The 25,122-nt window shown below is 37.5% G+C and overlaps 2 protein-coding genes across 2 annotated transcripts in view; both read right to left on the bottom strand.

Moving 5' to 3' along the window:
• Nucleotides 1–12,107, bottom strand: part of dnhd1 (dynein heavy chain domain 1) — a 29,931-nt gene extending 17,824 nt beyond the window's left edge. The window contains exons 1-22 of the mRNA XM_076085310.1: nt 11,719–12,107; nt 11,351–11,512; nt 11,063–11,266; nt 10,861–10,971; nt 10,587–10,743; nt 10,085–10,258; nt 9,353–9,493; nt 9,135–9,246; nt 8,916–9,018; nt 8,402–8,522; nt 8,068–8,311; nt 7,798–7,955; nt 6,871–6,996; nt 6,489–6,765; nt 6,206–6,333; nt 5,754–5,952; nt 4,865–4,950; nt 4,492–4,723; nt 3,714–3,839; nt 3,499–3,596; nt 282–3,393; nt 69–183 (exon numbers count right to left, since the gene is read on the bottom strand). Of these exons, the coding sequence (XP_075941425.1) occupies nt 69–183; nt 282–3,393; nt 3,499–3,596; nt 3,714–3,839; nt 4,492–4,723; nt 4,865–4,950; nt 5,754–5,952; nt 6,206–6,333; nt 6,489–6,765; nt 6,871–6,996; nt 7,798–7,955; nt 8,068–8,311; nt 8,402–8,522; nt 8,916–9,018; nt 9,135–9,246; nt 9,353–9,493; nt 10,085–10,258; nt 10,587–10,743; nt 10,861–10,971; nt 11,063–11,266; nt 11,351–11,512; nt 11,719–12,107 (6,575 nt within the window). The remainder of the gene's footprint in view (nt 1–68; nt 184–281; nt 3,394–3,498; nt 3,597–3,713; nt 3,840–4,491; nt 4,724–4,864; nt 4,951–5,753; nt 5,953–6,205; nt 6,334–6,488; nt 6,766–6,870; nt 6,997–7,797; nt 7,956–8,067; nt 8,312–8,401; nt 8,523–8,915; nt 9,019–9,134; nt 9,247–9,352; nt 9,494–10,084; nt 10,259–10,586; nt 10,744–10,860; nt 10,972–11,062; nt 11,267–11,350; nt 11,513–11,718) is intronic.
• The window catches only part of LOC142943665 (extracellular serine/threonine protein kinase FAM20C-like), a 51,242-nt gene that overhangs the window by 19,430 nt on the left and 6,690 nt on the right, over nt 1–25,122 (bottom strand). The gene's annotated exons all lie outside the window — the stretch shown is intronic.

Here is a 25,122-nt window from a genome sequence, read left to right as displayed (position 1 = left end):
ACGATTAGAGCAATAACTGAATAAATGTGACAATAAAATAACTTCTATAAAGACGGTGATGATCTTACCGAGGATGCAGATGTCCACTAAATCCCCAAATATAAGCCACCAGAAAAAGGTTCCTGGCCATCAGGTCTTGTTTACTGTGGGGATCTGTGTCTGATGTTCTGTGTAGAAGTATATCTGGTGGGAGAAGAAATATTAACAAAACTTAAGCTACTACTTTCACTAGTCTGTATGCTTACGAGGTTATACAGTATGTTCATGCATTCTGGTTATACCTCTTTTGTCCATTTGTGGTATCGGCTCAGCTTTTTCCACCTCCCTTCCAAAATGCTGCAGGAGAGCACGTAGGATCCGAACAAATGACGTGATTTCTTGCAGTCCGTACGCGACGCTTCCAAGACAATCTCCTTCCTTGTGGACTGCGGAGATTAAAGCCTTTTGCCTGAGGAAACTAAGCGTGCTGGAGAAAAGATCTTCAGCCAGACGATTCCACATTTTCAAGGTTCCTTGATCCAGTTTGTCTTCAAACAAGAGGGTATCCAGTTCACTCTTCCACGCAGCCTTCCATAGATCTGTAGCTGTGAGGTAAACAAGGCCGCAACGGGTCACTGCAGAGGGACTGGCATCACGTAGGTCAGTGACCTCCATAAGTAGCTTTAGGTGTGATTGGGGTGGCAGTGTTTCACCCGAAGATAGGCACAGAAATGGGTCCTCAGGACTGCACATTGTACTCAAGTAATCCAACCAGCCGGGCCTCCCAACAGGATTCCCATCCATTACCAGCCATTCCACAGCTGTATGATCGCTATTCTTCTTTTTGTTGCAGATTGTAGAACTTGTCAGTTCACGTCGTTCTGAATCTCTCAGCATCTTTGCAACAGCTCCGTCCTGCCATCCTCTCTGTTCACAGAAGCAGCCAAACACCTCTTCATGGGACATGGCGTTAGGAAATAAGACCACAGTTTGGACAGAGCTCCAAGTCGAAGCAGGTGTCTGTGGATCTGCCTGTCGGGTATCTCCTTCAGTGATATTGTCATTTTCAAACTGATGTTCCACTGCCTTGGCAACCAGATGATTGAGGGCTCCAGCTAGAACACAGTAACAGGTTGTCTTTCCACTACCTGAGGGGCCCAGAAGCATAACTGCCGGAGAGGATTTCATGGTCTGATAGAGTGTAAGAGCACTGCCAATTAGTTCGGCATCAGAGTGAAACCTTTTCCTTTGCAATTCCTCTGTAACTGCATGTTTCAGTTGAATCTTTTCTTCTTCCTCAATGTACTGCTGGAAAAGAGGAAACTGGCATGCTATAGGGAATGTGTCCTTGAAAACGACGTAGAACTGTGAGGCTTTCTTGTGCTCATAAAGAACAGGTAAGAAGACAGAAAGAATGGCTTTGACGATAGCCGTCTCCTCCATTAATCCCTGGACAATTGACAAGTGAGAACGGTGACACCTGGAATGCTTTTCAGTTTCTTTTCTATCCTTTTCAACAACTCTGGCATCCACACATTGTGAAGGCGCAAGATCGGCTTGTTCTGTGACCGCACCTTTAGCCTCGACTGAAATTTCTCGTTCCCTTACACTTTGTTGTAAGTGTATTTCAGAGGCGGAGATGATCTTTTGCAAGACAACAAGGTAGCAGCTCTGGTGGTCAGAGAGGAAATCAGGCAGACAGAGGGAATCCTTGGCCAGGTCAATGAGGGCCACCAGACGTCGACTCAAAGACGTGGCCTCTGAGAAACCAATAGAAGTCAGCATTACTTCTGCAATGATCCTGTAATCTGGATGAGTTAATGCAATGGGTCTGGTGGCACATCGCAGACTCTCTGGAACCTCAGACGTATTACCCTTCGATGAGATGAGAACACATCCGTAGCTCAGCCTGGTAGAAACACTTTTACCTGCAAGTACCAGGTGAAGTTCTGAATCAAAAATGATTTTGCAACCTGTGACCCCCCTTGTTAATTTAGAGAAGGATTGGTTGATGTCTACTAGATGCTGCCCCAGTAATGATAGGACCCCTTGTGTTAGTAAGTCCACAGAGTCCAGCACAAGCCATGCTCCAGTCTCGAGGGCACCCACCAGCATCTGCTGAACAACACCAGCTCTCGTGTTTGGACAACATTGCAGATCGACAACTTGACGCCCTAACGCTTTCCCTAACTGGACCACAGTCGTTTTCTTTCCAGACATGCAGGGTCCACTCACAAACCCACACCTGTAGCTTGTCAGAGCCAGGAGAATCCCCAGTATCGCCCGATCTGTGGACGGCATATGAACCATCACCCAATCTTCTGGACCAAAATACTCATGATCATATTGGAGTCGATGGCTCAAAACCTCCACGTGACATGTTGGATCATCAATGCCCTCCAGACTCCAATCGTCTGAGTTTATATAGTACTTCATCAAACTGAGCCACTCAAAAGACGACTCCAGCACACATTGCACCTCCATGAGTCGAGACAGCTGCTGTGCATGCTTCATCGTTAGTTGCACTAAAGCACGAAGACACATCATTGTGTACTTAGAAACCAGAGATTCATGTTTAGCCCCTGTGTCTCCATCCCTTATGGAACGGCCAAGGGTTTTCAGTTTGGCAGAGTTGTATGCCTTTATGTTGCTCAACTTCACTGGGTTTGATTCTCGGAAAGCTTGTAGGACAGCCTTGCACCAAACTGTCTCCTCAGCCACCAGCAGACACTGAAGAGGATGTTCAGACAGCAGATCCAGCATAGGTAATACCATTTTCCTCATTTCAGGGTGGAACAGGATGTCTCCAACTTCCTTATCGCATGCCAAATCTGGACCGGATGGTTCAAGCTGGTTTCGCACAATAGCACATTGTTTCATGTGTTGTACCATGGACAACTTTAGCTGTTTCTCAAAGACACAAAGCCAACCCAAGGGATTGAGATTTGGTTCCAAAGGAGATGTAAAGGTAATGTGCTCCTGGAGGCCGCCAAAAACCCCCAGCACCTTCATCTGTCTGTGGCTTTGAGATGTTGTCCCACAGCTCTTCACACCTCTTACATTAGAAGGCGTTTTACAATCAACTTCAAGCCAACGTATCCCTTTAAAGCATTTGCGCACAAAGCGTTGCAGTGTGAAAGGCGTTGGGTGAAAGGAGAGTAGTTGAATCACTTCCCTTTTACTCAAAAACCAGAGTCTTGGAAATTGTTCACAGAGGGTCTCCAGGAGGTCCACCATCTGGTTGGAAATGGCCTCCATTGTAGACAGACTATCGATGAGAATCTGGCGAAAGCTATCACCGTGGAATCTGTCATTTGTCTTCTTGGAATGAACAAAGTTCAACACATGACGGTCACTTGATACAGAAAGCATAATTTCCTTAAATGTCTCGTCAACTGGTTGGAATCGCTCCAGCTATGAAAGAAAGAAGAAGAAAAAAATCTACATTTATCCGACGTATGTATACAAATATACCAGTTTCAAAGCATTGCACGCATTTTTGACGCAGAGGGGACGTACCAGATCCACTCTCTGACCACTAAAGCATGTGTCATGGAACATCTTGGTCAGGAAGGCCCACATATGCTGGTATCTTTCAAATAACAATAGTAGCTTCCCTGTTAATGAAAGGGAAAGCAAAAAAGGCAAATCAACATAAATAACTTTTCTGCACTTTCTTCGGTACATTTTCTTAATCTTCTTTGTTTTTTGTTTGTTAAATATATCCACCTTACCGAGATCTTGCAGTGATTGCATCCAATCTTCCATCTGCGGCCTGAACTCAAGACTGTGTGGGGACGTCATCATGGTGGAAAGAGACATCAAATCGCTCTCTATGTCAGCAGAGTGTATTTCCAGACCTGAGTGAGAAAATCATAGACTGTATATAAGAAGTGGACGTAGTCATTGTGACATCACTCATTGGTTTGTGGACTGATGTTTTGAAGCCTTGAAATCGGCGATTTTGCTGTCGCCATCTTGGATTACTGCAGTCGCCGTGTTGTTCGTTTTTTGCAGACAATGAACAGGAAGTGACCATATGTGGACTGAGGAGGAGTGACGTAGAGACGCCGTATACGTCTGTGGTGTCGACCTGTCAATCACCGTGTAGCCCCGCCCTAAAGCATCCCCTGCTTTATGGTCTGTTTGACTCTAAATGGACCATAATGTACTAAATGAACATCATGCTGTATTGAAGAAGACTTGAAACTAGAGATTGAGACCATAAACTCATGTTTACAATGTTTACTGAGGTAATAAATCAAGAGAGAAGTAGAGTCATTTTCTCATAGACTTCTATACAACCAGAGGAGTTGCCCCCTGGTGGACACTGAGACAATGCAGCTTTAACACATGAAGCTTTGACTTCACTCGGCAGAACCAGAGGTTGCCGCCTGGAGTCAACGCAAAGCGACTTGTTAGAAGAATGTTGCTTGTACACATTTTCCCCTAGCGGCGGAGCCTGCTCACTCATCTAAATTGTTAATTTGCTAGCTTGTTATTCAGTCTCACCGATGATGAGGATCAATCTTGCATCGTTAAAGGAGTGTTGACGGGCAGTTTGGAGATTTGAGACTGTGCCCTCCGTAGGCTTCTCCGTCTCCGTTAATCCATGTTGTGGCTCTCCAGTCTGCCAAACAGGCAGAGAGAATTTATCCAGCTGGAAGATTCTGACTTTCCATCCCTGTCGAAGCTTCTGGAAGGTCTGCTCCATGTTGCACTCCACCTGTGCATCCCTGCATACCTGCAAAATGAATCAAGTAACAGTGTTAGTGGCCTATCAGGATAGACCGTTGTTTATTGAGCCTGTTTCCAACAGCAGCTATACTGTATATATTATTTCCTGTCATAACAGCCCAATGTGTAACATCTATCCTGCTCTCACCTTGGTGATAAGTTTCTGGTCAAGTTGTTGAGACATCAGTTGAGCAACAGTCACCTTCGTCTCTGGGACATACAGCTGGCCCATGTCTATCAGATGGAATGCATTTTCATTATTTTAGATATGCTGTTGTTGCATGCAAGTGTTACAATCAACGTGTCCTCATATGATGTCCTACAAAAAGTTATTTCTCATTTTTTGATTTCCGACAAATGTTCGGCAACACCAGCGATCAGAGGGCCTGCAGTGAAGGAACTATTTCGGCAACAAAACTACTTGTTTAGGTTTATGAAACGATTGTAGTTTAGGTTACGCAACTTACTAGGTGGCGTTAGAAGCGCAAGTTATGTAACAAAAGTAAGGTAACATAAGTCAACGTTGACTTCTGGTTTCACACGAGACACTAACAGCGGTCTCCTCGGTGAAAGCCATGCGTTTGTTTGGACCGTCCTCCCTACGCAAACTTTGTCCTTCTTTATTCTACATCTGATGTCCTTAGAGGCAACCCTGCACGTCCTGGCTCACAATTACGCGGGTTATATAAATACTCTGTATAAGAAGTGGACATAGTCATCGTGACGTCACCCATTGGTTTACGGACTGCCGTTTTGAGGCCTCGAGTCCGGCATTTTGGTCGTCACCATCTCCTTTTTTGTTAACAGGAAGTGACCATATCTGGACTGAGGAGGAGTGACGTAGAGACGCCGTATACGTCTCTGGTAGAGACCTGTGCAGCTTTAACACACTTCAGAACCAGAGGTTGCCACCTCGTTATATTAGATTATATTAGATATATTAGATTATATTAGATATTAGTGCATCATTTATCACAGGTGTTAGTACAAAGACTAATGGAGAACAACCTGGTTACAATACGGGCAAAGAGTCTGACCTTCGAAAATGGCTTTCCAGTGTCTGTGTTTGAGTGTCGGGCTCTGCAGCTTAGCCAAGACAGCAACCTGACAGCTGAAGCTTTCCAGGACTCCTAAAGTCTCCTGCAGCACTGCATCATGGGTAGGTATGATACTTGTTAGCGATAGAGCTTGCTCCTTCCACTTGGAAATATTCCCTTGAGCTTGTGACACCACAACCTGACAGATAAAATAGAGAGTTGTTGTTTTAACTCACATCGACTCATAAGCTTAGCATCTCTGTCTGTTTTTAAGAGATGGTCTGTGCTTCCCAAACGTCCACCTCTCACGGTCACAGTTCTCTCCAAAGAAATAGAAGAGAGATCAAGTTCAAGATCTAGTAAACAGATATCAGTTCATATAAATACTGATTTCCTTGTCGAACATATTTCACCACCTTGTCAATAAGAGAGAGCTTGACTTGACATGTTACCTCACTGAGCAGCAGCTGTTTCCATTCGTCCGTCCATGTTGTGTGCTCAGCTGTCAGCTCCCACAACTCAAAGCGGGCTTTGACCTTCAGAGCATCTGTTGTCAGAACGGTCAAATCCATCGGGCGTTCTAATGGGAGGCGATGAAACACAACGTCTATACAACTGAATATTCCATGCTTGTTATGAGACCAGCATTGGCAAGGCCGTCTTTTTATTTGAATACATCTAGCAGTGGTCAAAGCTTGAAGTACAAGTTAAATGTACACGCATGATCGATCTCACCGTGCAGGTTTTGACTGTCTCTACTAAGTAGTTCCAGCTTTGCAATGAGAACGTGCACATGTATACACATGTGGTTCAGTTCGGACACCGTGTCTTTTGCGTTCTGGGTCGGGTCGAGGAAAGGTCCAGATGTCGCTTTAGAGACCAAACCTTCAAGGTCACGGGCCAACAATGAGAACATCGTCTCCAACGCGTTCGCCGCTGAGGGAAGACGGCTGCACACGAGGCTTTCTGCTTCTTTCAAGACGGAAATAAAGCAATTCCACGAGGCCAGCATCTAAATATGACACAGAGAAGCACACGCTGTAGTGGAGGGAAACAGAGTAACACGGCTGTAAAGTGGTCAATAAGGAGCATCAGTTTCTCCTTTATGCTCGCAAACCTTTTCTTCCAAAGTCACCTCCTGCTCAGTCATCTTCCTACAGCTCATGCAAACGGCGTCCTGGAGGGAGTGAATGTAGTCCAAACGCTTCTGCGTGTCGGACTGTGATCTCTTACACTCCCTCACCTGAAATAATGAGACACATTTAGCATTTAGCATGGCTTACAAACTACGTTAAATCGGTGATGGACAATAAAATGTATGTCCCGACCCTTTTGGCCTAAAAACTATGTAACTTCCATTTTGTTGATTCTAGTTTTTAACTTGAACTTGAAGATGAAAAAGCCAGTTTGTGAGTTTCAGGTCACTTAGAACCCGAAAGAATGTGAGGGGAAAATAATCCTTATGTCTATGTCTTATGTCTTATGCATGAACAGTGATGTGTGCAGTATAGTTGGTCTGATCTGATGTCAGTTTGGGTTTTCTACATATAAATGAACGTCCGTCACCGAACCGCTCTCGATAACTCGCACTACACCGGTGTTGTGGTGTCTGGTGCACCAGAAGGGGTACGGTTCAGTAAAATAACACCAAACCACAAACTCTCACTGTGACGAATCGAAACCACATTTGGAACGTTTTTAACAACTCTTCACCACAAGAGTTCACAAGACAACAGCCTTTAATGCACTTTGCATCGCCCGAATCGTTCTCGGATAATGGAATCTAAATCCAGAACACTCTGACGAGACAAAGCACTTGGGATGAATAATTCAATTAAAGTGAATGTTAAAGTGAATGTGTGACCAAAAGAGAAGACTCAGGATCTGAGTCTTCCATCTAAAAGTGTAAAAGTCAAATAGACTTCTGATGAGACCTTACCCTCTGGGCTGCTGCTATCTTTTGCATAATTATTTATCTTTACGTTCTATTTCTCTTCTTTTGAGGCTTTTATTTCTCATGCAAGTACAGAAGGACTTTCTTCACCATGAGTGCGTATGTTGAGAGCTCGTGTAAGTCTCGGGGGTCCGTCTTTAGTCCAGCAGCAGCCTCCTCCAGGTCGTCTGTGAGGCTCTCAGAGAGCAGCTTCATCTGCTCAGCGAGCAGCTGCTTCACCTCCTCCTCTACGCGCCTCAGCTCTTGTCCTGTTTAGAAAGAAACGCAGAGAGACTCAGAGCGTTCAGCGTAGAAGACAAGAGTAATCTCTCACACTTTACTGTTCTGAAAACAGGAATCTGTATTTAGAGTGAAAGGTACCGAGACTTTGCTTGGTGCGGGTGCACTGGATGATGAACAGCTGGGTGGAGGTGGAGATTGACGAGGGAACTGTGTGGATTCTCTGGGTCCAGTGGAGCACCTCCTTCAGGAGCTCCACGTACAGCGAAGCGGGCCGACCCTTCATGGACTCCAAAGAGGATCGACTCCATTGGCTGACGAACACGTGGACGTCCTCCAGCCACGAGTAGCTGTCACACAGCTGCTGGACCTCCAGTTCAGCTCCCTGTGCAGAGAACAGTGAGGTGTGCACATCATTCACTATCGATGATGCATCAACCGTCCTCCAGCATTTGATTTCAGCAAAAAGTCTCGCCTGCATGATCTCCGCCTGCTCGTTCTCCACTTGTCGTGCGACATCGTTGGTGCTGATCTGCCACTGCAGCTGTGTCTTGAGGAGCTGGTAGTAGCAGCCCTGCAGCCTGTCGTCCTGCAGCCTGTCGTCCTGCAGCCTGTCGCCCTGCAGCCTGTCGCCCTGCAGCCTGTCGCCCTGCAGCCTGTCGCCCTGCAGCCTGTCGCCCTGCAGCCTGTCGTCCTGCAGCCTGTCGTCCTGCAGCCTGTCGCCCTGCAGCCTGTCGTCCTGCAGCCTGTCGTCCTGCAGCCTGTCGCCCTGCAGCCTGTCGCCCTGCAGCCTGTCGTCCTGCAGCCTGTCGTCCTGCAGCCTGTCGCCCTGCAGCCTGTCGCCCTGCAGCCTGTCGTCCTGCAGCCTGTCGTCCTGCAGCCTGTCGCCCTGCAGCCTGTCGTCCTGCAGCCTGTCGTCCTGCAGCCTGTCGCCCTGCAGCCTGTCGACCTGCAGCCTGTCGTCCTGCAGCCTGTCGTCCTGCACCGACAGCGGGATGGGTTTAGGCGGCAGCAGCAGCCGGAGAGCCGATGGGTCTCTGAGCAAACAGCAGAACATCCTGGGACCGATCGCTCCATCGTTGTTCTTATTCTCTAATTAATAACACATCAAAAACAAACGCATGCACACGGCAACAGGAAGGACAACTGTTACATCAATGCTGCAGGTTTTGGGGTCAACAGATGCTCAAATAAGAAGGTGGGCGTACCTGAAATATTAGGATGTCCCATACAACGGAGGTCAGAGATCAAATCCTGAGATGAAGCAGAGGTGAAGAAACTGTCGCTGATCTCCAGGAAGAATCCATAAGAGTCACACATCTAGCGGAGAGGAGAGGAGAGGAGTCAGGGTGTGACATTACAGTGACTGAGGATCAGAGATCATCTGTGCAGCAGTGGAGCTGTTTTGTGTAAACGTGTAGATTACTTGGATCAAAGAGTCGGCAGTCAGCAGCGCTTCACTCACAGCTTCCTGGAACAGAAGCGTCGGTGGATCCACCGTCAGACGACCGTCGGTCCTGAAACACAGCTCGGTGTGGAAGAGACAGCAGCGCTGAGGCTTCTGCCTCTGATCACACACGAACACACAACACGAGCGTTTAATTCAACCCGATCACTCACACATCTCAGCTGCTCCTCTCGTTCACATTCTTACTCTTTATGACGTCAACATTTCTTAATTGTGTGTTTTTATTTGTAAGATACTTTCAGGTGAAGAAATATTTTCCTGAACATTTCAAGACTCTAAAGTCAATTCACAGGTTCACTCTTACTCAGCTCGTCATCGTCACATCTTCATCCTCCTGCATTACTGACCAGCAGAGTTACATTTTCAGTAAGATTTAGAGGAACCACATTATGGGATGACTTTCCTTCATTTTCTTCTTCTTTGGTTGTTTGTAATGTATTGATATTGTTATCATATTTCATATATTGTAACAACATCTTGTCAGTAATATTTTAAGTGGTCGTATCTCATGCATATTCATTTCATGTTGTCTTATTATTATTATTATTGATGTGGAGGCTTGAAATAAGCCCCGTCGGCTGTTTGCCTCTTCCTGCTCTCAGATATTATTCATCTCTGTTGTTTGTTTACTTTTATTTTATTCTTTAAATTGTGGAAAATGAAAGAAGTATAGACGAGCTCTCCTGTCACCTTCACGACGTCGCTGAGGAAACGTGCGACGTGTTGTCCGACGACCGTGACGAGACTCTGGAGACTCATCCGGTTGACGAGAGCGGCGAAGCGGGCGAGTTTGAGCAGGACGCCTTCGGACCGGCTCGACTCGTTCTGCAGCTCCCGGTGAGCCGTGTAGCTGTCCTCTCTCACCTGCAGCAGAAACATACCACAGTGACAACACAAGCAGCCTACCTTGCAGCCTACACACCTGCTGCTGTAGTGTTTATGTATGTGACTGTATATTATTCAGCTGTACAGTGTTGTACTACAGTGGTTGTGTACTGATGATTGTAATAACAATGAAAACATGAGCTCTCTATCGAACTCATTCTACGTCGAGCTGGAAACTGAAATGTTGATTAATGTTCTCTGTAAAAAATAATAAACTAACAAATTTAAAAAAATGAATAATAAAAAACATTCATTTAAAAATTAAAAAATTAAAATTGAGTCTGTTAGCGTTTAAATAAAGTTGTACCGCGTTCAGGATGACAGCGCGATGATGTGACAGCTTCTCCAACGTCTGCATGAGCGTTTGCTTCGTGGTCTCCAGCTCGTTCTTGAGCTCCAGCAGAGTGAAGGTGTGAGACTCGTCCTGAGGCGGCCGCTGAGTCTCCTTCACTTCTTCAATCACCCTGTAAAGATAAAGGTGTCCCTGATGTTAGGCTTGACACGTGTCCCACCTCACAGCTACACGCCGGACCCACAAACAGGTCCACGAGGAGGAGCTGGTCCTGCAGGATGAGACTCACCTGGTGAACACAAGAAGAGCTTTCCTGAAGCGAGGAACAGACAGCAGCAGCACGTCCTGCAGAGCCTGACACCTGCGCTGAAAGAGGATCTTGCGCACATTTCTTTGCCACCTGGCATAAAACAATAACGATGAATGTAGAAGATAAGCGACAGATTGATGAAGAGAACGTTGGCTGCAGCTGAACCACCTCTAGGTCTGACCTGGTGAAAGCCTTCCGCAGTCTGAAGTCCCTGAAAAAGGGAATTTCCTGCAACGCGTTCCACGCCACCGCCTCTCTGTGCCACTGAGCCAGACTGACGAGTCCACCGGGACCCACCTGGGTCACATGTAGAACCGTGGAGGGAGAGAACACGTAGTGCTCAGAACCGGCCTCACTGGAGTCCACCACCAGCAGGTCGTAGGGTCTGAAGGTAGAGAGGAGGCATCCCATCATTCATGGTGTCATTGAGTCTGACATAACGGGGGGAGATGATCTCAGCACAGTTCACCTGGAGGAGTCGGCCTCCACTTCTTTCAGGTAATGAAGCTCAAAGTGTCCCGGGTCTCTGTGAGACAGGATGTGAACCAACTCCACGCCGGTGAGAGGAGGTCTACTGGTTCTCCTGGTTCCCTCACGTGTCACTCTCACTGACTCATCGTCCTCTGTGAGGCTGAAACAACAAGAAGGTCTGGAGGAGGAGATCGTTAGGGGAGGAGATGCTGACAGATAAGGCCCATAATATATATGTGTGTATTTAAATACATCATATAAATAGGTTGTCATCTGTGGTTTAAACATTGTCCATATTTAATAATGAATTGATAATAACTATAGAGTATACAGCAGACTAGCTGATACAATAATGAGGTTTAGTACCTCTGTGCTGTCGACTCATGGGTGGTCCCGATGGGGACGTCGGCCCCTAAAGCTGAAGCCCTGAGTCGAGGTCCTTCACTCCATTCTGTGGATCTCCCGGGTCTACCGGGTCTACCGGGTCTACCGGGTCCCACTGGCGCCACCAGACGAGGGAGCTCCACCACTGGTCCTGAGGAGGAGGAGGAGGAGGAGGACACGTTCCTGAAGAGAGGACCGAACAGAGAGCCGCTCACAGAGTGACACCCGTCCGACCACAGAGGCGGTAGAGTCACCCTCACAGGAGAGGACCGGGTCTTAATCTGGACCTTGGATCCAGACCTGAGGAGGTCTTCTTTGCAGGTCTGAGACGCTCCAGCGTGGGACGTTTTATCTGAAGTAACAGCGGCCATGCTGCTGATCTCTCTCTCTCTATATACAGTATATATACATATCTATATATACATATATATGAATACCATCAGCAGGTTTAGGCACAAAGCTCTGTCCCTTGTTCTACATCAGGACTTCACTCTGGACCTTCTGGGAGAGAAAGAGACATAAGTTAACTTTAAGGAGCGTGAATCATCCTCACCGTACGAACCAACCACACACTAAGATGTACATTAATATCACACTGTAAGATGTACATTAATATCACACTGTAAGATGTACATTAATATCACACTGTAAGATGCAGATGTACATTAATATCACACTGTAAGATGCAGATGTACATTAATATCATACTGTAAGATGCAGATGTACATTAATATCATACTGTAAGATGCAGATGTACATTAATATCACACTGTAAGATGCAGATGTACATTAATATCACACTGTAAGATGCAGATGTACATTAATATCACACTGTAAGATGCAGATGTACATTAATATCATACTGTAAGATGCAGATGTACATTAATATCACACTGTAAGATGTACATTAATATCATACTGTAAGATGCAGATGTACATTAATATCATACTGTAAGATGCAGATGTACATTAATATCACACTGTAAGATGCAGATGTACATTAATATCATACTGTAAGATGCAGATGTACATTAATATCATACTGTAAGATGCAGATGTACATTAATATCACACTGTAAGATGCAGATGTACATTAATATCATACTGTAAGATGCAGATGTACATTAATATCACACTGTAAGATGTACATTAATATCATACTGTAAGATGCAGATGTACATTAATATCATACTGTAAGATGTACATTAATATCATACTGTAAGATGTACATTAATATCACACTGTAAGATGTACATTAATATCACACTGTAAGATGTACATTAATATCATACTGTAAGATGTACATTAATATCACACTGTAAGATGCAGATGTACATTAATATCACACTGTAAGATGCAGATGTACATTAATATCATACTGTAAGATGCAGATGTACATTAATATCATACTGTAAGATGCAGATGTACATTAATATCATACTGTAAGATGCAGATGTACATTAATATCATACTGTAAGATGTACATTAATATCACACTGTAAGATGCAGATGTACATTAATATCATACTGTAAGATGTACATTAATATCACACTGTAAGATGTACATTAATATCACACTGTAAGATGTACATTAATATCATACTGTAAGATGCAGATGTACATTAATATCATACTGTAAGATGCAGATGTACATTAATATCATACTGTAAGATGTAGATGTACATTAATATCATACTGTAAGATGTAGATGTACATTAATATCATACTGTAAGATGTAGATGTACATTAATATCATACTGTAAGATGCAGATGTACATTAATATCATACTGTAAGATGCAGATGTACATTAATATCATACTGTAAGATGTACATTAATATCATACTGTAAGATGCAGTTGTACATTAATATCATACTGTAAGATGTACATTAATATCATACTGTAAGATGTAGATGTACATTAATATCATACTGTAAGATGTACATTAATATCACACTGTAAGATGTACATTAATATCACACTGTAAGATGTACATTAATATCATACTGTAAGATGCAGATGTACATTAATATCATACTGTAAGATGCAGATGTACATTAATATCATACTGTAAGATGCAGATGTACATTAATATCACACTGTAAGATGTACATTAATATCATACTGTAAGATGCAGATGTACATTAATATCATACTGTAAGATGCAGATGTACATTAATATCATACTGTAAGATGTACATTAATATCACACTGTAAGATGTACATTACTATCACACCGTAAGATGTACATTAATATCATACTGTAAGATGCAGATGTACATTAATATCATACTGTAAGATGTACATTAATATCATACTGTAAGATGTACATTAATATCATACTGTAAGATGCAGATGTACATTAATATCACACCGTAAGATGTACATTAATATCATACTGTAAGATGCAGATGTACATTAATATCATACTGTAAGATGCAGATGTACATTAATATCATACTGTAAGATGTACATTAATATCATACTGTAAGATGCAGATGTACATTAATATCATACTGTAAGATGTACATTAATATCATACTGTAAGATGTAGATGTACATTAATATCATACTGTAAGATGTACATTAATATCATACTGTAAGATGTACATTAATATCACACTGTAAGATGTACATTAATATCATACTGTAAGATGTACATTAATATCACACTGTAAGATGTACATTAATATCACACTGTAAGATGTACATTAATATCATACTGTAAGATGCAGATGTACATTAATATCATACTGTAAGATGCAGATGTACATTAATATCATACTGTAAGATGCAGATGTACATTAATATCACACTGTAAGATGTACATTAATATCATACTGTAAGATGCAGATGTACATTAATATCATACTGTAAGATGTACATTAATATCACACTGTAAGATGTACATTAATATCACACTGTAAGATGTACATTAATATCATACTGTAAGATGCAGATGTACATTAATATCATACTGTAAGATGCAGATGTACATTAATATCATACTGTAAGATGTACATTAATATCACACTGTAAGATGTACATTAATATCACACTGTAAGATGCAGATGTACATTAATATCACACTGTAAGATGCAGATGTACATTAATATCACACCGTAAGATGTACATTAATATCACACTGTAAGATGTACATTAATATCACACTGTAAGATGTACATTAATATCACACTGTAAGATGCAGATGTACATTAATATCACACCGTAAGATGTACATTAATATCACACTGTAAGATGTACATTAATATCACACTGTAAGATGTACATTAATATCACACTGTAAGATGTACATTAATATCATACTGTAAGATGCAGATGTACATTAATATCACACTGTAAGATGTACATTAATATCACACTGTAAGATGTACATTAATATCATACTGTAAGATGTACATTAATATCATACTGTAAGATGTACATTAATATCACACTGTAAGATGTACATTAATATCATACTGTAAGATGCAGATGTACATTAATATCACACTGTAAGATGTACATTAATATCATACTGTAAGATGTACATTAATATCACACTGTAAGATGCAGATGTACATTAATATCATACTGTAAGATGCAGATGTACATTAATATCACACCGTAAGATGTACATTAATATCACACTGTAAGATGTACATTAATATCACACTGTAAGATGTACATTAATATCATACTGTAAGATGTACATTAATATCATACTGTAAGATGTACATTAATATCACACCGTAAGATGTACATTAATATCACACTGTAAGATGTACATTAATATCATACTGTAAGATGTACATTAATATCATACTGTAAGATGCAGATGTACATTAATATCATACTGTAAGATGCAGATGTACATTAATATCACACCGTAAGATGTACATTAATATCACACTGTAAGATGTACATTAATATCATACTGTAAGATGCAGATGTACATTAATATCACACTGTAAGATGCAGATGTACATTAATATCACACCGTAAGATGTACATTAATATCACACTGTAAGATGTACATTAATATCACACTGTAAGATGTACATTAATATCACACTGTAAGATGCAGATGTACATTAATATCATACTGTAAGATGCAGATGTACATTAATATCACACCGTAAGATGTACATTAATATCATACTGTAAGATGCAGATGTACATTAATATCACACCGTAAGATGTACATTAATATCACACTGTAAGATGCAGATGTACATTAATATCACACCGTAAGATGTACATTAATATCACACTGTAAGATGTACATTAATATCATACTGTAAGATGCAGATGTACATTAATATCACACTGTAAGATGTACATTAATATCACACTGTAAGATGTACATTAATATCACACTGTAAGATGTACATTAATATCATACTGTAAGATGCAGATGTACATTAATATCACACTGTAAGATGTACATTAATATCACACTGTAAGATGCAGATGTACATTAATATCATACTGTAAGATGCAGATGTACATTAATATCATACTGTAAGATGCAGATGTACATTAATATCACACCGTAAGATGTACATTAATATCACACTGTAAGATGTACATTAATATCATACTGTAAGATGCAGATGTACATTAATATCACACTGTAAGATGTACATTAATATCACACTGTAAGATGTACATTAATATCATACTGTAAGATGTACATTAATATCATACTGTAAGATGTACATTAATATCATACTGTAAGATGCAGATGTACATTAATATCACACTGTAAGATGTACATTAATATCACACTGTAAGATGTACATTAATATCACACTGTAAGATGTACATTAATATCATACTGTAAGATGCAGATGTACATTAATATCATACTGTAAGATGCAGATGTACATTAATATCACACCGTAAGATGTACATTAATATCATACTGTAAGATGCAGATGTACATTAATATCATACTGTAAGATGCAGATGTACATTAATATCATACTGTAATATGTACATTAATATCATACTGTAAGATGTACATTAATATCATACTGTAAGATGCAGATGTACATTAATATCACACCGTAAGATGTACATTAATATCATACTGTAAGATGCAGATGTACATTAATATCACACCGTAAGATGTACATTAATATCATACTGTAAGATGCAGATGTACATTAATATCACACCGTAAGATGTACATTAATATCATACTGTAAGATGCAGATGTACATTAATATCACACCGTAAGATGTACATTAATATCACACTGTAAGATGCAGATGTACATTAATATCACACCGTAAGATGTACATTAATATCACACTGTAAGATGTACATTAATATCATACTGTAAGATGCAGATGTACATTAATATCACACTGTAAGATGTACATTAATATCACACTGTAAGATGTACATTAATATCATACTGTAAGATGTACATTAATATCATACTGTAAGATGTACATTAATATCATACTGTAAGATGCAGATGTACATTAATATCACACTGTAAGATGTACATTAATATCACACTGTAAGATGTACATTAATATCACACTGTAAGATGTACATTAATATCATACTGTAAGATGCAGATGTACATTAATATCATACTGTAAGATGCAGATGTACATTAATATCACACCGTAAGATGTACATTAATATCATACTGTAAGATGCAGATGTACATTAATATCATACTGTAAGATGCAGATGTACATTAATATCATACTGTAAGATGTACATTAATATCATACTGTAAGATGTACATTAATATCATACTGTAAGATGCAGATGTACATTAATATCACACCGTAAGATGTACATTAATATCATACTGTAAGATGCAGATGTACATTAATATCATACTGTAAGATGCAGATGTACATTAATATCATACTGTAAGATGTACATTAATATCATACTGTAAGATGCAGATGTACATTAATATCATACTGTAAGATGCAGATGTACATTAATATCATACTGTAAGATGTACATTAATATCATACTGTAAGATGTACATTAATATCATACTGTAAGATGTAGATGTACATTAATATCATACTGTAAGATGTACATTAATATCACACTGTAAGATGTACATTAATATCACACTGTAAGATGTACATTAATATCATACTGTAAGATGCAGATGTACATTAATATCATACTGTAAGATGCAGATGTACATTAATATCATACTGTAAGATGCAGATGTACATTAATATCACACTGTAAGATGTACATTAATATCATACTGTAAGATGCAGATGTACATTAATATCACACTGTAAGATGTACATTAATATCATACTGTAAGATGCAGATGTACATTAATATCATACTGTAAGATGCAGATGTACATTAATATCATACTGTAAGATGTACATTAATATCACACTGTAAGATGTACATTAATATCACACTGTAAGATGTACATTAATATCATACTGTAAGATGCAGATGTACATTAATATCATACTGTAAGATGCAGATGTACATTAATATCATACTGTAAGATGTACATTAATATCATACTGTAAGATGCAGATGTACATTAATATCATACTGTAAGATGCAGATGTACATTAATATCATACTGTAAGATGTACATTAATATCATACTGTAAGATGCAGATGTACATTAATATCACACTGTAAGATGTACATTAATATCATACTGTAAGATGCAGATGTACATTAATATCATACTGTAAGATGCAGATGTACATTAATATCATACTGTAAGATGTACATTAATATCACACTGTAAGATGTACATTAATATCATACTGTAAGATGTACATTAATATCACACTGTAAGATGCAGATGTACATTAATATCATACTGTAAGATGCAGATGTACATTAATATCATACTGTAAGATGTACATTAATATCATACTGTAAGATGCAGATGTACATTAATATCATACTGTAAGATGCAGATGTACATTAATATCACACTGTAAGATGCAGATGTACATTAATATCATACTGTAAGATGTACATTAATATCATACTGTAAGATGCAGATGTACATTAATATCACACTGTAAGATGCAGATGTACATTAATATCATACTGTAAGATGCAGATGTACATTAATATCATACTGTAAGATGCAGATGTACATTAATATCACACTGTAAGATGCAGATGTACATTAATATCATACTGTAAGATGTACATTAATATCATACTGTAAGATGTACATTAATATCATACTGTAAGATGCAGATGTACATTAATATCATACTGTAAGATGTACATTAATATCACACTGTAAGATGTACATTAATATCACACTGTAAGATGTACATTAATATCACACTGTAAGATGCAGATGTACATTAATATCATACTGTAAGATGCAGATGTACATTAATATCACACTGTAAGATGTACATTAATATCACACTGTAAGATGCAGATGTACATTAATATCACACTGTAAGATGCAGATGTACATTAATATCACACTGTAAGATGCAGATGTACATTAATATCATACTGTAAGATGCAGATGTACATTAATATCACACTGTAAGATGCAGATGTACATTAATATCATACTGTAAGATGCAGATGTACATTAATATCATACTGTAAGATGCAGATGTACATTAATATCACACTGTAAGATGCAGATGTACATTAATATCATACTGTAAGATGTACATTAATATCATACTGTAAGATGTACATTAATATCATACTGTAAGATGCAGATGTACATTAATATCATACTGTAAGATGTACATTAATATCACACTGTAAGATGTACATTAATATCACACTGTAAGATGTACATTAATATCACACTGTAAGATGCAGATGTACATTAATATCATACTGTAAGATGCAGATGTACATTAATATCACACTGTAAGATGTACATTAATATCATACTGTAAGATGCAGATGTACATTAATATCATACTGTAAGATGCAGATGTACATTAATATCACACTGTAAGATGTACATTAATATCATACTGTAAGATGCAGATGTACATTAATATCATACTGTAAGATGCAGATGTACATTAATATCACACTGTAAGATGCAGATGTACATTAATATCATACTGTAAGATGTACATTAATATCATACTGTAAGATGCAGATGTACATTAATATCACACTGTAAGATGCAGATGTACATTAATATCATACTGTAAGATGCAGATGTACATTAATATCATACTGTAAGATGCAGATGTACATTAATATCACACTGTAAGATGCAGATGTACATTAATATCATACTGTAAGATGTACATTAATATCATACTGTAAGATGTACATTAATATCATACTGTAAGATGCAGATGTACATTAATATCATACTGTAAGATGTACATTAATATCACACTGTAAGATGTACATTAATATCACACTGTAAGATGTACATTAATATCACACTGTAAGATGCAGATGTACATTAATATCATACTGTAAGATGCAGATGTACATTAATATCACACTGTAAGATGTACATTAATATCACACTGTAAGATGCAGATGTACATTAATATCACACTGTAAGATGCAGATGTACATTAATATCACACTGTAAGATGCAGATGTACATTAATATCATACTGTAAGATGCAGATGTACATTAATATCACACTGTAAGATGCAGATGTACATTAATATCATACTGTAAGATGCAGATGTACATTAATATCATACTGTAAGATGCAGATGTACATTAATATCACACTGTAAGATGCAGATGTACATTAATATCATACTGTAAGATGTACATTAATATCATACTGTAAGATGTACATTAATATCATACTGTAAGATGCAGATGTACATTAATATCATACTGTAAGATGTACATTAATATCACACTGTAAGATGTACATTAATATCACACTGTAAGATGTACATTAATATCACACTGTAAGATGCAGATGTACATTAATATCATACTGTAAGATGCAGATGTACATTAATATCACACTGTAAGATGTACATTAATATCATACTGTAAGATGCAGATGTACATTAATATCATACTGTAAGATGCAGATGTACATTAATATCACACTGTAAGATGTACATTAATATCATACTGTAAGATGCAGATGTACATTAATATCATACTGTAAGATGCAGATGTACATTAATATCACACTGTAAGATGTACATTAATATCATACTGTAAGATGCAGATGTACATTAATATCACACTGTAAGATGTACATTAATATCATACTGTAAGATGCAGATATACATTAATATCACACTGTAAGATGTACATTAATATCATACTGTAAGATGTACATTAATATCATACTGTAAGATGCAGATATACATTAATATCACACTGTAAGATGTACATTAATATCATACTGTAAGATGCAGATGTACATTAATATCATACTGTAAGATGCAGATGTACATTAATATCACACTGTAAGATGTACATTAATATCATACTGTAAGATGCAGATGTACATTAATATCATACTGTAAGATGCAGATGTACATTAATATCATACTGTAAGATGCAGATGTACATTAATATCATACTGTAAGATGTACATTAATATCATACTGTAAGATGCAGATGTACATTAATATCATACTGTAAGATGTACATTAATATCATACTGTAAGATGCAGATGTACATTAATATCATACTGTAAGATGCAGATGTACATTAATATCACACTGTAAGATGTACATTAATATCATACTGTAAGATGTACATTAATATCACACTGTAAGATGCAGATATACATTAATATCACACTGTAAGATGTACATTAATATCATACTGTAAGATGTACATTAATATCATACTGTAAGATGTACATTAATATCATACTGTAAGATGCAGATGTACATTAATATCACACTGTAAGATGTACATTAATATCATACTGTAAGATGCAGATGTACATTAATATCACACTGTAAGATGCAGATGTACATTAATATCACACTGTAAGATGTACATTAATATCATACTGTAAGATGCAGATGTACATTAATATCATACTGTAAGATGTACATTAATATCATACTGTAAGATGCAGATGTACATTAATATCATACTGTAAGATGTACATTAATATCATACTGTAAGATGCAGATATACATTAATATCACACTGTAAGATGTACATTAATATCACACTGTAAGATGCAGATATACATTAATATCACACTGTAAGATGTACATTAATATCATACTGTAAGATGCAGATATACATTAATATCACACTGTAAGATGTACATTAATATCACACTGTAAGATGCAGATATACATTAATATCACACTGTAAGATGTACATTAATATCATACTGTAAGATGTACATTAATATCATACTGTAAGATGCAGATATACATTAATATCACACTGTAAGATGTACATTAATATCATACTGTAAGATGCAGATGTACATTAATATCACACTGTAAGATGCAGATGTACATTAATATCACACTGTAAGATGTACATTAATATCATACTGTAAGATGCAGATGTACATTAATATCATACTGTAAGATGTACATTAATATCATACTGTAAGATGCAGATGTACATTAATATCACACTGTAAGATGTACATTAATATCATACTGTAAGATGTACATTAATATCATACTGTAAGATGCAGATATACATTAATATCATACTGTAAGATGTACATTAATATCATACTGTAAGATGTACATTAATATCATACTGTAAGATGCAGATGTACATTAATATCATACTGTAAGATGTACATTAATATCATACTGTAAGATGTACATTAATATCATACTGTAAGATGCAGATGTACATTAATATCATACTGTAAGATGCAGATGTACATTAATATCATACTGTAAGATGTACATTAATATCATACTGTAAGATGCAGATGTACATTAATATCATACTGTAAGATGCAGATGTACATTAATATCATACTGTAAGATGTACATTAATATCACACTGTAAGATGTACATTAATATCACACTGTAAGATGTACATTAATATCACACTGTAAGATGCAGATGTACATTAATATCATACTGTAAGATGTACATTAATATCACACTGTAAGATGCAGATGTACATTAATATCATACTGTAAGATGCAGATGTACATTAATATCATACTGTAAGATGTACATTAATATCATACTGTAAGATGTACATTAATATCACACTGTAAGATGCAGATGTACATTAATATCACACTGTAAGATGTACATTAATATCACACTGTAAGATGCAGATGTACATTAATATCATACTGTAAGATGTACATTAATATCACACTGTAAGATGTACATTAATATCACACTGTAAGATGTACATTAATATCACACTGTAAGATGCAGATGTACATTAATATCATACTGTAAGATGTACATTAATATCACACTGTAAGATGTACATTAATATCACACTGTAAGATGTACATTAATATCACACTGTAAGATGCAGATGTACATTAATATCAGCAGAATCTCTCTACTCAACACACATAATACCACACATGATATTACACATAATACTACACATGATACTACACATGATACTACACATGATACTACACATGATACTACACATGATACTACACATGATATTACACATGATACTACACATGATACTACACATGATACTACACATGATACTACACATGATACTACACATGATACTACACATGATATTACACATGATATTACACATGATACTACACATGATACTACACATGATACTACACATGATACTACACATGATATTACACATGATATTACACATAATACTACACAGGGAGCAGCAGAGTCTGGGGTTAATATGTTAGAAACTATCAATTTAAATGAATAAAAACAGCCTCAATGAGCATTCTATATATTATATATTATTCTGCTTTATCTCATTCATAAAGCTCTTTGGAGTTAATGAGTGTATTCATTCATGTGTTCACCTGAACGTTAACACAGAACTACAGCCCGGTGTTAATACCTCTGTTAGCACCAGGCTGTAGTTCTGATCTCTCTCGTGGTTTGTTCTGTAAACATGAATGAAATCACTCGATAAGAGTTAATAAACACTTCACTTCTATGAGACTAAAGCTCAGCTCACTGCCAGAGCTCCGCTTTTACTGCTGGTTAGTTAACTAGTGGAGCTCAACTAGCTTTAAACCAGCAGGAGAGTAAACTAACTAAATAAAGTAACGTAGTAAAGTAACTCAATAAACTAACGTAGTAAAGTATAACCTACTGAAGTATAACGTAGTAAACTAACGTAGTAAAGTATAACGTAGTAAACTAACGTAGTGAACTAACGTAGTAAAGTATAACTTACCTGCAGCAGCAGCAGCTGAGTTGTGTACGTCACCACGGGGACGAACGGTTGCCTCTGTAACGAACCGTGATGGCCGGTTGCCATGGTAACACAAAGTGACCTCAGTTTTTAGCTGTGAAGCTGCTGAAGAAATAATAATAATAATATAACCTTTAATTTAATCTAGTTTAACTTTAATTAGTATACATAATAATTATTATTATTATGATAATAATAATATATAATATATAATATATAATATATAATATATAATATATAATATATAATATATAATATATAATATGTAATATGTAATATATAATATATAATAAATAGTATATAATATATAATATATAATATATAATAACATATAACATATAATATATAATAATATAATAATAATAATATTTTTTACGCTGCCATCTTAGTAAAAATCAATACTATTATTCTGGCTAAATTTTGGTTAAATAAATAAATACAATAAAAATGAATAGAAAATAAAAACAGACAGTAGATGATAAAATAATGAAATTGAAGTCCAAAAAAACAAAACAGAGACAATTAAAAATAAAAATAAGAATCAGAATTGGTAATATCTATATATCTATATATCATAGATATATAGATATATAGATATATATTATATAAAGAAAAACATTAAATATAGGTCAAGTTAAATGAATAGGTTGCCATCTGTGGTTTAAAAATGTTAATTATTATTCCATAATAATTAACATTGTGTGTATTTGTAATTGTGTGTATTTAAAAACCAGCAGTAGAAGATCTGAGAGCTCATGAAGGATCATACAATGACTCGGTAACATGTGAACATGTGAACATGTGAACATGTCTATTGTTGGCTTGTTCACCCAGAAGCATCCTGGAGTTGCTGCAGTAATATCATAAAGTCTTATCAGTGATATCAGTCGTATCAGTCGTATCAGTTGCACCTGGTGGTTTCCCTGCTGTGATGAATCTGTTGCTCATGAATGCGTATTGAATAATTAACCCTCCACTCACCTGTAACAAGTTTGAAATTGGATGCTGACCTCTTAAAAGAAGGTTCAGCGT

Source organism: Anarhichas minor, unplaced genomic scaffold (genome assembly GCF_050575085.1).
Source record: "Anarhichas minor isolate MPS153535 unplaced genomic scaffold, ASM5057508v1 ptg000149l, whole genome shotgun sequence".
NCBI classification, from domain to species: domain Eukaryota; kingdom Metazoa; phylum Chordata; class Actinopteri; order Perciformes; family Anarhichadidae; genus Anarhichas; species Anarhichas minor.
This window is presented reverse-complemented; position numbering and strand designations above follow the sequence as displayed.